Source organism: Chiloscyllium punctatum, unplaced genomic scaffold (genome assembly GCF_047496795.1).
Source record: "Chiloscyllium punctatum isolate Juve2018m unplaced genomic scaffold, sChiPun1.3 scaffold_562, whole genome shotgun sequence".
In the NCBI taxonomy this organism is placed as follows: Eukaryota; Metazoa; Chordata; class Chondrichthyes; order Orectolobiformes; family Hemiscylliidae; genus Chiloscyllium; species Chiloscyllium punctatum.
The window spans coordinates 23,208-37,217 of record NW_027310296.1 but is presented as its reverse complement, the minus strand read 5'-3'; the positions used below and the strand labels follow the sequence as shown (position 1 = coordinate 37,217).

Sequence of the window (14,010 nt, the reverse complement as noted above, 5' to 3'; positions counted from 1 at the left end):
ACTGACCCTCCCACAGCCCCCACTCCCTCAGCGCTGACCCTCCCACAGCCCCCACTCCCTCAGCACTGACCCTCCCACAGCACCCACTCCCTCAGCACTGACCCTCCCACAGCCCCCACTCCCTCAGCACTGACCCTCCCACAGCCCCCACTCCCTCAGCACTGACCCTCCACAGCGCCCACTCCCTCAGCACTGACCCTCCCTCAGCGCCGACCCTCCCTCAGCGCCCACTCCCTCAGCACTGACCCTCCCACAGCACCCACTCCCTCAGCACTGACCCTCCCACAGCGCCCACTCCCTCAGCACTGACCCTCCCACAGCGCCCACTCCCTCAGCACTGACCCTCCCTCAGCACTGACCCTCCCTCAGCCCTGACCCTCCCACAGCCCCCACTCCCTCAGCACTGACCCTCACAGCCCCCACTCCCTCAGCACTGACCCTCCCACAGCACCCACTCCCTCAGCACTGACCCTCCCTCAGCACTGACCCTCCCACAGCGCCCACTCCCTCAGCACTGACCCTCCCACAGCACCCACTCCCTCAGCACTGACCCTCCCTCAGCACTGACCCTCCCTCAGCACTGACCCTCCCACAGCACCCACTCCCTCAGCACTGACCCTCCCACAGCGCCCACTCCCTCAGCACTGACCCTCCCACAGCGCCCACTCCCTCAGCACTGACCCTCCCACAGCGCCCACTCCCTCAGCACTGACCCTCCCACAGCGCCCACTCCCTCAGCATCCACTCCCTCAGCACTGTCCCTCCCACAGCCCCCACTCCCTCAGCACTGACCCTCCCTCAGCACCCACTCCCTCAGCACTGTCCCTCCCTCAGCACTGTCCCTCCCTCAGCACTGACCCTCCCACAGCGCCCACTCCCACAGCACTGACCCTCCTCAGCACTGACCCTCCCACAGCCCCCACTCCCTCAGCACTGACCCTCCCACAGCGCCCGCTCCCTCAGCACTGACCCTCCCACAGGGCCCACTCCCTCAGCACTGACCCTCCCTCAGCACTGACCCTCCCACAGCCCCCACTCCCTCAGCACTGACCCTCCCTCAGCACTGACCCTCGCACAGCACTGACCCTCCCACAGCACCCACTCCCTCAGCACTGACCCTCCCACAGCACTGACCCTCCCACAGCACTGACCCTCCCTCAGCACTGACCCTCCCTCAGCACCGACCCTCCCCACAGCACCCGCTCCCTCAGCACTGACCCTCCCACAGCACTGACCCTCCCTCAGCACTGACCCTCCCTCAGCACTGACCCTCCCACAGCACCCACTCCCTCAGCACTGACCCTCACACAGCACTGACCCTCCCACAGCACCCACTCCCTCAGCACTGACCCTCCCACAGCACCCACTCCCTCAGCACTGACCCGCCCACAGCCCCCACTCCCTCAGCACTGACCCTCCCACAGCCCCCACTCCCTCAGCACTGACCCTCCCTCAGCACTGACCCTCCCACAGCCCCCACTCCCTCAGCACTGACCCTCCCACAGTGCCCACTCCCTCAGCACTGACCCTCCCACAGCACTGACCCTCCCTCAGCACTGACCCTCCCACAGCACCCACTCCCTCAGCACTGACCCTCCCACAGCCCCCATTCCCTCAGCACTGACCCTCCCACAGCACCCACTCCCTCAGCACTGACCCTCCCACAGCCCCCACTCCCTCAGCACTGACCCTCCCACAGCCCCCACTCCCTCAGCACTGACCCTCCCTCAGCACTGACCCTCCCACAGCCCCCACTCCCTCAGCACTGACCCTCCCACAGCACCCACTCCCTCAGCACTGACCCTCCCTCAGCGCCCACTCCCTCAGCACTGACCCTCCCACAGCCCCCACTCTCTCAGCACTGACCCTCCCACAGCCCCCGCTCCCTCAGCACTGACCCTCCCTCAGCACTGACCCTCCCTCAGCACTGACCCTCCCACAGCCCCCACTCCCTCAGCACTGACCCTCCCACAGCGCCGACCCTCCCTCAGCACTGACCCTCCCACAGCACCCACTCCCTCAGCACTGACCCTCCCTCAGCACTGACCCTCCCACAGCCCCCACTCCCTCAGCACTGACCCTCCCACAGCGCCCACTCCCTCAGCACTGACCCTCCCACAGCGCCCACTCCCTCAGCACTGACCCTCCCACAGCCCCCACTCCCTCAGCACTGACCCTCCCTCAGCACTGACCCTCCCACAGCCCCCACTCCCTCAGCACTGACCCTCCCACAGCCCCCACTCCCTCAGCACTGACCCTCCCACAGCACCCACTCCCTCAGCACTGACCCTCCCACAGCGCCCACTCCCTCAGCACTGACCCTCCCACAGCACCCACTCCCTCAGCACTGACCCTCCCACAGCACCCACTCCCTCAGCACTGACCCTCCCACAGCCCCCACTCCCTCAGCACTGACCCTCCCACAGCACTGACCCTCCCACAGCCCCCACTCCCTCAGCACTGACCCTCCCACAGCCCCCACTCCCTCAGCACTGACCCTCCCACAGCGCCCACTCCCTCAGCACTGACCCTCCCACAGCCCCCACTCCCTCAGCACTGACCCTCCCACAGCCCCCACTCCCTCAGCACTGACCCTCCCACAGCCCCCACTCCCTCAGCACTGACCCTCCCTCAGCGCCGACCCTCCCTCAGCGCCCACTCCCTCAGCACTGACCCTCCCACAGCACCCACTCCCTCAGCACTGACCCTCCCTCAGCACTGACCCTCCCACAGCGCCCACTCCCTCAGCACTGACCCTCCCTCAGCGCCGACCCTCCCTCAGCGCCCACTCCCTCAGCACTGACCCTCCCACAGCGCCCGGTCCCTCAGCACTGACCCTCCCTCAGCACTGACCCTCCCACAGCACCCACTCCCTCAGCACTGACCCTCCCACAGCGCCCACTCCCTCAGCACTGACCCTCCCACAGCACCCACTCCCTCAGCACTGACCCTCCCTCAGCACTGACCCTCCCACAGCACCCACTCCCTCAGCACTGACCCTCCCACAGCGCCCACTCCCTCAGCACTGACCCTCCCACAGCGCCCACTCCCTCAGCACTGACCCTCCCACAGCGCCCACTCCCTCAGCACTGACCCTCCCACAGTGCCCACTCCCTCAGCACTGACCCTCCCACAGCGCCCACTCCCTCAGCATCCACTCCCTCAGCACTGTCCCTCCCACAGCCCCCACTCCCTCAGCACTGACCCTCCCTCAGCACCCACTCCCTCAGCACTGTCCCTCCCTCAGCACTGTCCCTCCCTCAGCACTGACCCTCCCACAGCGCCCACTCCCACAGCACTGACCCTCCCTCAGCACTGACCCTCCCACAGCCCCCACTCCCTCAGCACTGTCCCTCCCTCAGCACCCACTCCCTCAGCACTGTCCCTCCCTCAGCACTGACCCTCCCACAGCCCCCACTCCCTCAGCACTGACCCTCCCACAGCGCCCACTCTCTCAGCACTGACCCTCCCACAGCCCCCACTCCCTCAGCACTGACCCTCCCTCAGCACTGACCCTCCCACAGCGCCCACTCCCTCAGCACTGACCCTCCCACAGCGCCCACTCCCTCAGCACTGACCCTCCCACAGCACCCGCCCCCTGGTGCGAGTGGGGTAGGCCCGTCTTATCCAGCTCTCACCTGGTGGCATTTCACCCTGTGACAGGCAGGAGGCGGTGGAGTGTAATGGCTACTGCAATCTGCAGAACTCTGATCTGAGACCCAGCACGTCCAGCTCCTGCAAAGCTGTGCCCAATGGGCATAAAGAGGGAAGTCTGGTCACTCGAAGGCGACGTTTGCCCCCGACACCAGCAGGTACAGAGCCTGGAAACTACCCTGCATCCCCATTCTCTCCCCACAGCCCTGTATCAATCCCCAAACTAATCCCACTGTCCCCGCTCTCTCCCCATAGCCCTGTATCCACCCCCAAACTAATCCCACTGTCCCTGCTCTCTCTCCATAGCCCTGTATCCACCCCCAAACTAATCCCACTGTCCCCCCTCTCTCTCTCCCCATAGCCCTGTATCCACCCCCAAACTAATCCCACTGTCCCCCGCTCTCTCTCCCCATAGCCCTGTATCGATCCCCAAACTAATCCCACTGCCCCACTCTCTCTCCCCATAGCCCTGCATCAATCCCCAAACTAATCCCACTGTCCCTGCTCTCTCTCCCCATAGCCCTGTATCGATCCCCAAACTAATCCCACTGCCCCACTCTCTCTCCCCATAGCCCTGTATCCATCCCCAAACTAATCCCACTGTCCCCCTCTCTCTCTCTCCCCATAGCCCTGTATCCATCCCCAAACTAATCCCACTGTCCCCCCGCTCTCTCTCCCCATAGCCCTGTATCAATCCCCAAACTAATCCCACTGCCCCGCTCTCTCCCCATAGCCCTGTATCCATCCCCAAACTAATCCCACTGCCCCACACTCTCCCCATAGCCCTGTATCGATCCCCAAACTAATCCCACTGCCCCCCACTCTCTCTCCCCATAGCCCTGTATCGATCCCCAAACTAATCCCACTGCCCCCCACTCTCTCTCCCCATAGCCCTGTATCGATCCCCAAACTAATCCCACTGCCCCGCTCTCTCCCCATAGCCCTGTATCAGTCCCCAAACTAATCCCACTGCCCCCCACTCTCTCTCTCCCCATAGCCCTGTATCGATCCCGAAACTAATCCCACTGTCCCCCACTCTCTCTCTCCCCATAGCCCTGTATCGATCCCCAAACTAATCCCACTGCCCCCCACTCTCTCTCCCCATAGCCCTGTATCGATCCCCAAACTAATCCCACTGCCCCGCTCTCTCCCCATAGCCCTGTATCAGTCCCCAAACTAATCCCACTGCCCCCCACTCTCTCTCTCCCCATAGCCCTGTATCGATCCCGAAACTAATCCCACTGTCCCCCACTCTCTCTCTCCCCATAGCCCTGTATCTATTCCGAAACTAATCCCACTGCCCCCCACTCTCACTCCCCATCGCCCTGTATCAATCCCGATTCTAATCCCACTGTCCCCTCTCTCTCTCTCCCCATAGCCCTGTATCGATCCCGAAACTAATCCCACTGTCCCCCACTCTCTCTCTCCCCCTAGCCCGGGTATCGATCCCCAGACTAATCCCACTGTCCCCGCTCTCTCCCCCTAGCCCGGGTATCGATCCCCAGACTAATCCCACTGTCCTCTCTCTCTCTCTCCCTCGAGCCCGGGTATCAATCGCCAGACTAATCCCACTGTCCCCCCTCTCTCTCTCCCCTTAGCCCAGGTATCGATCCTCAGACTAATCCCACTGTCCCCCCTCTCTCTCTCTCCCCCTAGCCCGGGTATCGATCCCCAGACTAATCCCACTGTCCCCTCTCTCTCTCCCCCTCGCCCGGGAATCGATCCCCAGACTAATCCCACTGTCCCCTGCTCTCTCGCTCCCCCTAGCCCGGGTATCTATCCCCAGACTAATCCCACTGTCCCCTCTCTCTCTCTCCCCCTAGCCCGGGTATCGATCCCCAGACTAATCCCACTGTCCCCTCTCTCTCTCTCCCCCTAGCCCGGGTATCGATCCCCAGACTAATCCCACTGTCCCCCCACTCTCTCTCTCCCCATAGCCCTGTATCGATCCCCAGACTAATCCCACTGTCCCCTCTCTCCCTCTCTCCCCCTGAGCCCGGGTATCGATCCCCAGACTAATCCCACTATCCCCCCTCTCTCTCTCCCCCTAGCCCCGGTATCGATCCCCAGACTAATCCCACTGTCCCCCCCCCCTCTCTCCACCTAGCCTGGGTATCGATCCCCAGACTAATCCTACTGTCCCCCCTCTCTCTCTCTCCCCCTCGCCCGGGTATCGATCACCAGACTAATCCCACTGTCCCCCCTCTCTCTCTCTCCCCCTAGCCCGGGTATCGATCCCCAGACTAATCCCACTGTCCCCCCTCCTCTCTCTCCCCCTAGCCCGGGTATCGATCCCCAGACTAATCCCACTGTCCCCCCCCCCCTCTCTCCACCTAGCCCGGGTATCGATCCCCAGAATAATATCACTGTCCCCCCTCTATCTCTCCCCCTAGCCCCGGTATCGATCCCCAGACTAATCCCACTGTCCCCCCCCGTCTCTCCACCTATCCCGGGTATCGATCCCCAGACTAATCCCACTGTCCCCCTCTCTCTCTCTCTCCCCCATAGCCCTGTATCGATCCCCAGACTAATCCCACTGTCCCCCTCTCTCTCTCTCCCCATAGCCCAGGTATCGATCCCCAGACAAATCCCACTGTCCCCCCTCTCTCTCTCTCCCCCTAGCCCGGGTAACGATCCCCAGACTAATCCCACTGTCCCCCCCCTCTCTCTCTCCCCCTAGCCCGGGTATCGATCCCCAGACTAATCCCACTGTCCCCTCTCTCTCTCTCTCTCTCTCTCCCACTAGCCCGGGTATCGATCCCCAGACTAATCCCACTGTCCCCCCCCTCTCTCTCTCCCCCTAGCCCGGGTATCGATCCCCAGACTAATCCCACTGTCCCCTCTCTCTCTCTCTCTCTCCCCCTAGCCCTGTATCGATCCCCAGACTAATCCCACTGTCCCCTCTCTCTCTCTCTCCCCCTGAGCCCGGGTATCGATCCCCAGACTAATCCCACTGTCCCCTCACTCTCTCCCCCTGAGCCCGGGTATCGATCCCCAGACTAATCCCACTGTCCCCTCTCTCTCTCTCCCCCTAGCCCTGTATCGATCCCCAGACTAATCCCACTGTCCCCTCTCTCTCTCTCCCCCGAGCCCGGGTATCGATCCCCAGACTAATCCCACTGTCCCCCTCTCTCTCTCCCCCGAGCTCGGGTATCGATCCCCAGACTAATCCCACTGTCCCCTCTCTCTCTCTCTCCCCATCGCCCTGTATCGATCCCCAGACTAATCCCACTGTCCCCTCTCTCTCTCTCCCCCTAGCCCAGGTATCGATCCCCAGACTAATCCCACTGTCCCCTCTCTCTCTCCCCCACTAGCCCGGGTATCGATCCCCAGACTAATCCCACTGTCCCCTCTCTCTCTCTCTCCCCCATAGCCCTGTATCGATCCCCAGACTAATCTCACTGTCTCCTCTCTCTCTCTCCCCCTAGCCCGGGTATCGATCCCCAGACTAATCCCACTGTCCCCTCTCTCTCTCTCCCCCGAGCCCGGGTATCGATCCCCAGACTAATCCCACTGTCCCCCTCTCTCTCTCCCCCGAGCTCGGGTATCGATCCCCAGACTAATCCCACTGTCCCCTCTCTCTCTCTCTCCCCATCGCCCTGTATCGATCCCCAGACTAATCCCACTGTCCCCTCTCTCTCTCTCCCCCTAGCCCGGGTATCGATCCCCAGACTAATCCCACTGTCCCCTCTCTCTCTCCCCCACTAGCCCGGGTATCGATCCCCAGACTAATCCCACTGTCCCCTCTCTCTCTCTCTCCCCCATAGCCCTGTATCGATCCCCAGACTAATCTCACTGTCTCCTCTCTCTCTCTCCCCCTAGCCCGGGTATCGATCCCCAGACTAATCCCACTGTCCCCCCTCTCTCTCTCCCACTAGCCAGGGTATCGATCCCCAGACTAATCCCACTGTCCCCTCTCTCTCTCTCTCCCCCTAGCCCGGGTATCGATCCCCAGACTAATCCCACCGTCCCTCTCTCTCTCTCTCCCCCGAGCCCTGTATCGATCCCCAGACTAATCCCACTGCCCCCCCGCTCTCTCTCCCCATAGCCCTGTATCGATCCCCAGACTAATCCCACTGTCCCCCCTCTCTCTCTCTCCCCCTAGCCCGGGTATTGATCACCAGATTAATCCCACTGTCCCCCCTCTCTCTCTCTCCCCCTAGCCCGGGTATCGATCCCCAGACTAATCCCACTGTCCCCCCCCCCCCTTCTCCACCTAGCCCGGGTATCGATCCCCAGACTAATCCCACTGTCCCCCCCCGTCTCTCCACCTATCCCGGGTATCGATCCCCAGACTAATCCCACTGTCCCCCTCTCTCTCTCTCTCCCCCATAGCCCTGTATCGATCCCCAGACTAATCCCACTGTCCCCCTCTCTCTCTCTCTCCCCCATAGCCCAGGTATCGATCCCCAGACTAATCCCACTGTCCCCTCTCTCTCTCTCTCTCCCCCATAGCCCTGTATCGATCCCCAGACTAATCCCACTGTCCCCCTCTCTCTCTCTCTCCCCCATAGCCCGGGTATCGATCCCCAGACTAATCCCACTGCCCCCTCTCTCTCTCTCTCCCCCTAGCCTGGGTAACGATCCCCAGACTAATCCCACTGTCCCCCCCCTCTCTCTCTCCCCCTAGCCCGGGTATCGATCCCCAGACTAATCCCACTGTCCCCTCTCTCTCTCTCTCTCTCCCACTAGCCCGGGTATCGATCCCCAGACTAATCCCACTGTCCCCCCCCTCTCTCTCTCTCCCTAGCCTGGGTATCGATCCCCAGACTAATCCCACTGTCCCCCCTCTCTCTCTCTCCCCCTGAGCCCTGGTATCGATCCCCAGACTAATCCCACTGTCCCCTCTCTGTCTCTCCCCCATAGCCCTGTATCGATCCCCAGACTAATCCCACTGTCCCCCCCTCTCTCTCTCTCCCCATAGCCCTGTATCCATCCCCAGACTAATCCCACTGACCCCCTCTCTCTCTCTCTCCCCCTAGCCCAGGTATCTATCCCCAAACTAATCCCACAGCCCCCCCTCTCTCTCTCTCTCCCCCCCTAGCCCTGGTATCGATCCCCAGACTAATCCCACTGACCCCCCCTCTCTCTCTCTCCCCATAGCCCTGTATCCATCCTCAGACTAATCCCACTGTCCCCCCCTCTCTCTCTCTCCCCATAGCCCTGTATCCATCCCCAGACTAATCCCACTGACCCCCTCTCTCTCTCTCTCCCCCTAGCCCAGGTATCTATCCCCAAACTAATCCCACAGCCCCCCCTCTCTCTCTCTCTCCCCCCCTAGCCCGGGTATCGATCCCCAGACTAATCCCACTCTCCCCTCTCTCTCTCTCTCCCCCTAGCCCTGTATCGATCCCCAGACTAATCCCACTGTCCCCCTCTCTCTCTCTCCCCCTGAGCCCGGGTATCGATCCCCAGACTAATCCCACTGTCCCCCTCTCTCTCTCTCTCCCCCATAGCCCTGTATCGATCCCCAGACTAATCCCACTGTCCCCCTCTCTCTCTCTCCCCATAGCCCAGGTATCGATCCCCAGACAAATCCCACTGTCCCCCCTCTCTCTCTCTCCCCCTAGCCCGGGTAACGATCCCCAGACTAATCCCACTGTCCCCCCCCTCTCTCTCTCCCCCTAGCCCGGGTATCGATCCCCAGACTAATCCCACTGTCCCCTCTCTCTCTCTCTCTCTCTCTCCCACTAGCCCGGGTATCGATCCCCAGACTAATCCCACTGTCCCCCCCCTCTCTCTCTCCCCCTAGCCCGGGTATCGATCCCCAGACTAATCCCACTGTCCCCTCTCTCTCTCTCTCTCCCCCTAGCCCTGTATCGATCCCCAGACTAATCCCACTGTCCCCTCTCTCTCTCTCTCCCCCTGAGCCCGGGTATCGATCCCCAGACTAATCCCACTGTCCCCTCACTCTCTCCCCCTGAGCCCGGGTATCGATCCCCAGACTAATCCCACTGTCCCCTCTCTCTCTCTCCCCCTAGCCCTGTATCGATCCCCAGACTAATCCCACTGTCCCCTCTCTCTCTCTCCCCCGAGCCCGGGTATCGATCCCCAGACTAATCCCACTGTCCCCCTCTCTCTCTCCCCCGAGCTCGGGTATCGATCCCCAGACTAATCCCACTGTCCCCTCTCTCTCTCTCTCCCCATCGCCCTGTATCGATCCCCAGACTAATCCCACTGTCCCCTCTCTCTCTCTCCCCCTAGCCCAGGTATCGATCCCCAGACTAATCCCACTGTCCCCTCTCTCTCTCCCCCACTAGCCCGGGTATCGATCCCCAGACTAATCCCACTGTCCCCTCTCTCTCTCTCTCCCCCATAGCCCTGTATCGATCCCCAGACTAATCTCACTGTCTCCTCTCTCTCTCTCCCCCTAGCCCGGGTATCGATCCCCAGACTAATCCCACTGTCCCCTCTCTCTCTCTCCCCCGAGCCCGGGTATCGATCCCCAGACTAATCCCACTGTCCCCCTCTCTCTCTCCCCCGAGCTCGGGTATCGATCCCCAGACTAATCCCACTGTCCCCTCTCTCTCTCTCTCCCCATCGCCCTGTATCGATCCCCAGACTAATCCCACTGTCCCCTCTCTCTCTCTCCCCCTAGCCCGGGTATCGATCCCCAGACTAATCCCACTGTCCCCTCTCTCTCTCCCCCACTAGCCCGGGTATCGATCCCCAGACTAATCCCACTGTCCCCTCTCTCTCTCTCTCCCCCATAGCCCTGTATCGATCCCCAGACTAATCTCACTGTCTCCTCTCTCTCTCTCCCCCTAGCCCGGGTATCGATCCCCAGACTAATCCCACTGTCCCCCCTCTCTCTCTCCCACTAGCCAGGGTATCGATCCCCAGACTAATCCCACTGTCCCCTCTCTCTCTCTCTCCCCCTAGCCCGGGTATCGATCCCCAGACTAATCCCACCGTCCCTCTCTCTCTCTCTCCCCCGAGCCCTGTATCGATCCCCAGACTAATCCCACTGTCCCCCCTCTCTCTCTCTCCCCATAGCCCTGTATCGATCCCCAGACTAATCCCACTGTCCCCCCTCTCTCTCTCTCCCCCTAGCCCGGGTATTGATCACCAGACTAATCCCACTGTCCCCCCTCTCTCTCTCTCTCCCCCATAGCCCTGTATCGATCCCCAGACTAATCCCACTGTCCCCTCTCTCTCTCTCTCTCCCCCATAGCCCTGTATCGATCCCCAGACTAATCCCACTGTCCCCCTCTCTCTCTCTCTCCCCCATAGCCCGGGTATCGATCCCCAGACTAATCCCACTGCCCCCTCTCTCTCTCTCTCCCCCTAGCCTGGGTAACGATCCCCAGACTAATCCCACTGTCCCCCCCCTCTCTCTCTCCCCCTAGCCCGGGTATCGATCCCCAGACTAATCCCACTGTCCCCTCTCTCTCTCTCTCTCTCCCACTAGCCCGGGTATCGATCCCCAGACTAATCCCACTGTCCCCCCCCTCTCTCTCTCTCCCTAGCCTGGGTATCGATCCCCAGACTAATCCCACTGTCCCCCCTCTCTCTCTCTCCCCCTGAGCCCTGGTATCGATCCCCAGACTAATCCCACTGTCCCCTCTCTGTCTCTCCCCCATAGCCCTGTATCGATCCCCAGACTAATCCCACTGTCCCCCCCTCTCTCTCTCTCCCCATAGCCCTGTATCCATCCCCAGACTAATCCCACTGACCCCCTCTCTCTCTCTCTCCCCCTAGCCCAGGTATCTATCCCCAAACTAATCCCACAGCCCCCCCTCTCTCTCTCTCTCCCCCCCTAGCCCTGGTATCGATCCCCAGACTAATCCCACTGACCCCCCCTCTCTCTCTCTCCCCATAGCCCTGTATCCATCCCCAGACTAATCCCACTGTCCCCCCCTCTCTCTCTCTCCCCATAGCCCTGTATCCATCCCCAGACTAATCCCACTGACCCCCTCTCTCTCTCTCTCCCCCTAGCCCAGGTATCTATCCCCAAACTAATCCCACAGCCCCCCCTCTCTCTCTCTCTCCCCCCCTAGCCCGGGTATCGATCCCCAGACTAATCCCACTGTCCCCTCTCTCTCTCTCTCCCCCTAGCCCTGTATCGATCCCCAGACTAATCCCACTGTCCCCCTCTCTCTCTCTCCCCCTGAGCCCGGGTATCGATCCCCAGACTAATCCCACTGTCCCCTCTCTCTCTCTCTCTCTCCCACTAGCCCGGGTATCGATCCCCAGACTAATCCCACTGTCCCCCCCCTCTCTCTCTCTCCCTAGCCTGGGTATCGATCCCCAGACTAATCCCACTGTCCCCCCTCTCTCTCTCTCCCCCTGAGCCCTGGTATCGATCCCCAGACTAATCCCACTGTCCCCTCTCTGTCTCTCCCCCATAGCCCTGTATCGATCCCCAGACTAATCTCACTGTCTCCTCTCTCTCTCTCCCCCTAGCCCGGGTATCGATCCCCAGACTAATCCCACTGTCCCCTCTCTCTCTCTCCCCCTAGCCCAGGTATCGATCCCCAGACTAATCCCACTGTCCCCCTCTCTCTCTCTCTCTCCCCCTAGCCCGGGTATCGATCCCCAGACTAATCCCACTGACCCCCCCTCTCTCTCTCTCCCCCTAGCCCAGGTATCTATCCCCAGACTAATCCCACTGTCCCCCTCTCTCTCTCTCTCTCCCCCTAGCCCAGGTATCTATCCCCAGACTAATCCCACTGACCCCCTCTCTCTCTCTCTCCCCATAGCCCAGGTATCTATCCCCAAACTAATCCCACAGCCCCCCCTCTCTCTCTCTCTCCCCCTGAGCCCGGGTATCGATCCCCAGACTAATCCCACTGTCCCCTCTCTCTCTCTCTCTCCCCCTAGCCCGGGTATCGATCCCCAGACTAATCCCACTGTCCCCTCTCTCTCTCTCCCCCTAGCCCGGGTATCGATCCCCAGACTAATCCCACTGTCCCCCCTCTCTCTCTCCCCCTAGCCCGGGTATCGATCCCCAGACTAATCCCACTGTCCCCCCCTCTCTCTCTCTCCCCATAGCCCTGTATCCATCCCCAGACTAATCCCACTGTCCCCCCCTCTCTCTCTCTCCCCATAGCCCTGTATCCATCCCCAGACTAATCCCACTGACCCCCTCTCTCTCTCTCTCCCCGTAGCCCTGTATCTATCCCCAGACTAATCCCACTGACCCCCTCTCTCTCTCTCTCCCCGTAGCCCTGTATCTATCCCCAGACTAATCCCACTGACCCCCTCTCTCTCTCTCTCCCCGTAGCCCTGTATCTATCCCCAGACTAATCCCACTGTCCCCCTCTCTCTCTCTCCCCCTAGCCCTGTATCGATCCCCAGACTAATCCCACTGACCCCCTCTCTCTCTCTCCCCCTAGCCCGGGTATCAATCCCCACACTAATCCCACTGTCCCCTCTCTCTCTCCCCCTGAGCCAGGGTATCGATCCCCAGACTAATCCCACTGCCCCCCCCATCTCTCCCCCGAGTAGGGTATCGATCTCCTACTGTGTTTTATTCACAGACAGACCGAGTGCGTTCACCTTCCAGTGTTTGGCTGGTAATGACAGCAGTGACGATGTCCCGCTGCCTGGCACCTACCACCCTCGCAAACACCCCCGGCGATCCCCCCAGCAACAGGTCAGTCATGCCCCTCACCCTCGGAGCTTCCCCCCTCCCCCCCCCCCGGGGGGGTGGGGGGAGGGGGTGGAGGGGAAAGGGGAGTCTGGATCCTTCAGGGGAGGGGTTTTCCCCGCTCGCCAGAGTCTCTCCCGAAGAACGAGGGAGCAACAGGAGGCCATTCGGCCCCTCCTCCTCCTCCAGCCTGTTACACAGGAACAGGAGGCCATTCAGCCCCTCCTCCTCCTCCAGCCTGTTACACAGGGACAGGAGGCCATTCAGCCCCTCCTCCTCCAGCCTGTTACACAGGAACACGAGGCCATTCAGCCCCTCCTCCTCCAGCCTGTTACACAGGAACAGGAGGCCATTCAGCCCCTCCTCCTCCAGCCTGTTACACAGGAACAGGAGGCCATTCAGCCCGTCCTCCTCCAGCCTGTTACACAGGGACAGGAGGCCATTCAGCCCCTCCTCCTCCTCCAGCTGTTACACAGGAACAGGAGGCCATTCAGTCCCTCCTCCTCCAGCCTGTTACACAGGGACAGGAGGCCATTCAGCCCCCTCCTCCTCCTCCAGCCTGTTACACAGGAACAGGAGGCTATTCAGCCCCTCCTCCTCCAGCCTGTTACACAGGAACACGAGGCCATTCAGCCCCTCCTCCAGCCTGTTACACAGGAACAGGAGGCCATTCAGCCCCTCCCTCCCTCCAGCCTGTTACACAGGAACAGGAGGCCATTCAGCCCCTCCCTCCCTCCAGCCTGTTACACAGGAACAGGAGGCCA

At 61.6% G+C, this 14,010-nt stretch overlaps 1 protein-coding gene across 1 annotated transcript in view; it reads left to right on the top strand.

The window, feature by feature from the left end:
* The window catches only part of LOC140473268 (voltage-dependent L-type calcium channel subunit alpha-1F-like), a 109,074-nt gene that overhangs the window by 72,969 nt on the left and 22,095 nt on the right, over positions 1–14,010 (top strand). The window contains 2 exon segments of the mRNA XM_072567590.1: positions 3,664–3,812; positions 13,137–13,252. Of these exon segments, the coding sequence (XP_072423691.1) occupies positions 3,664–3,812; positions 13,137–13,252 (265 nt within the window).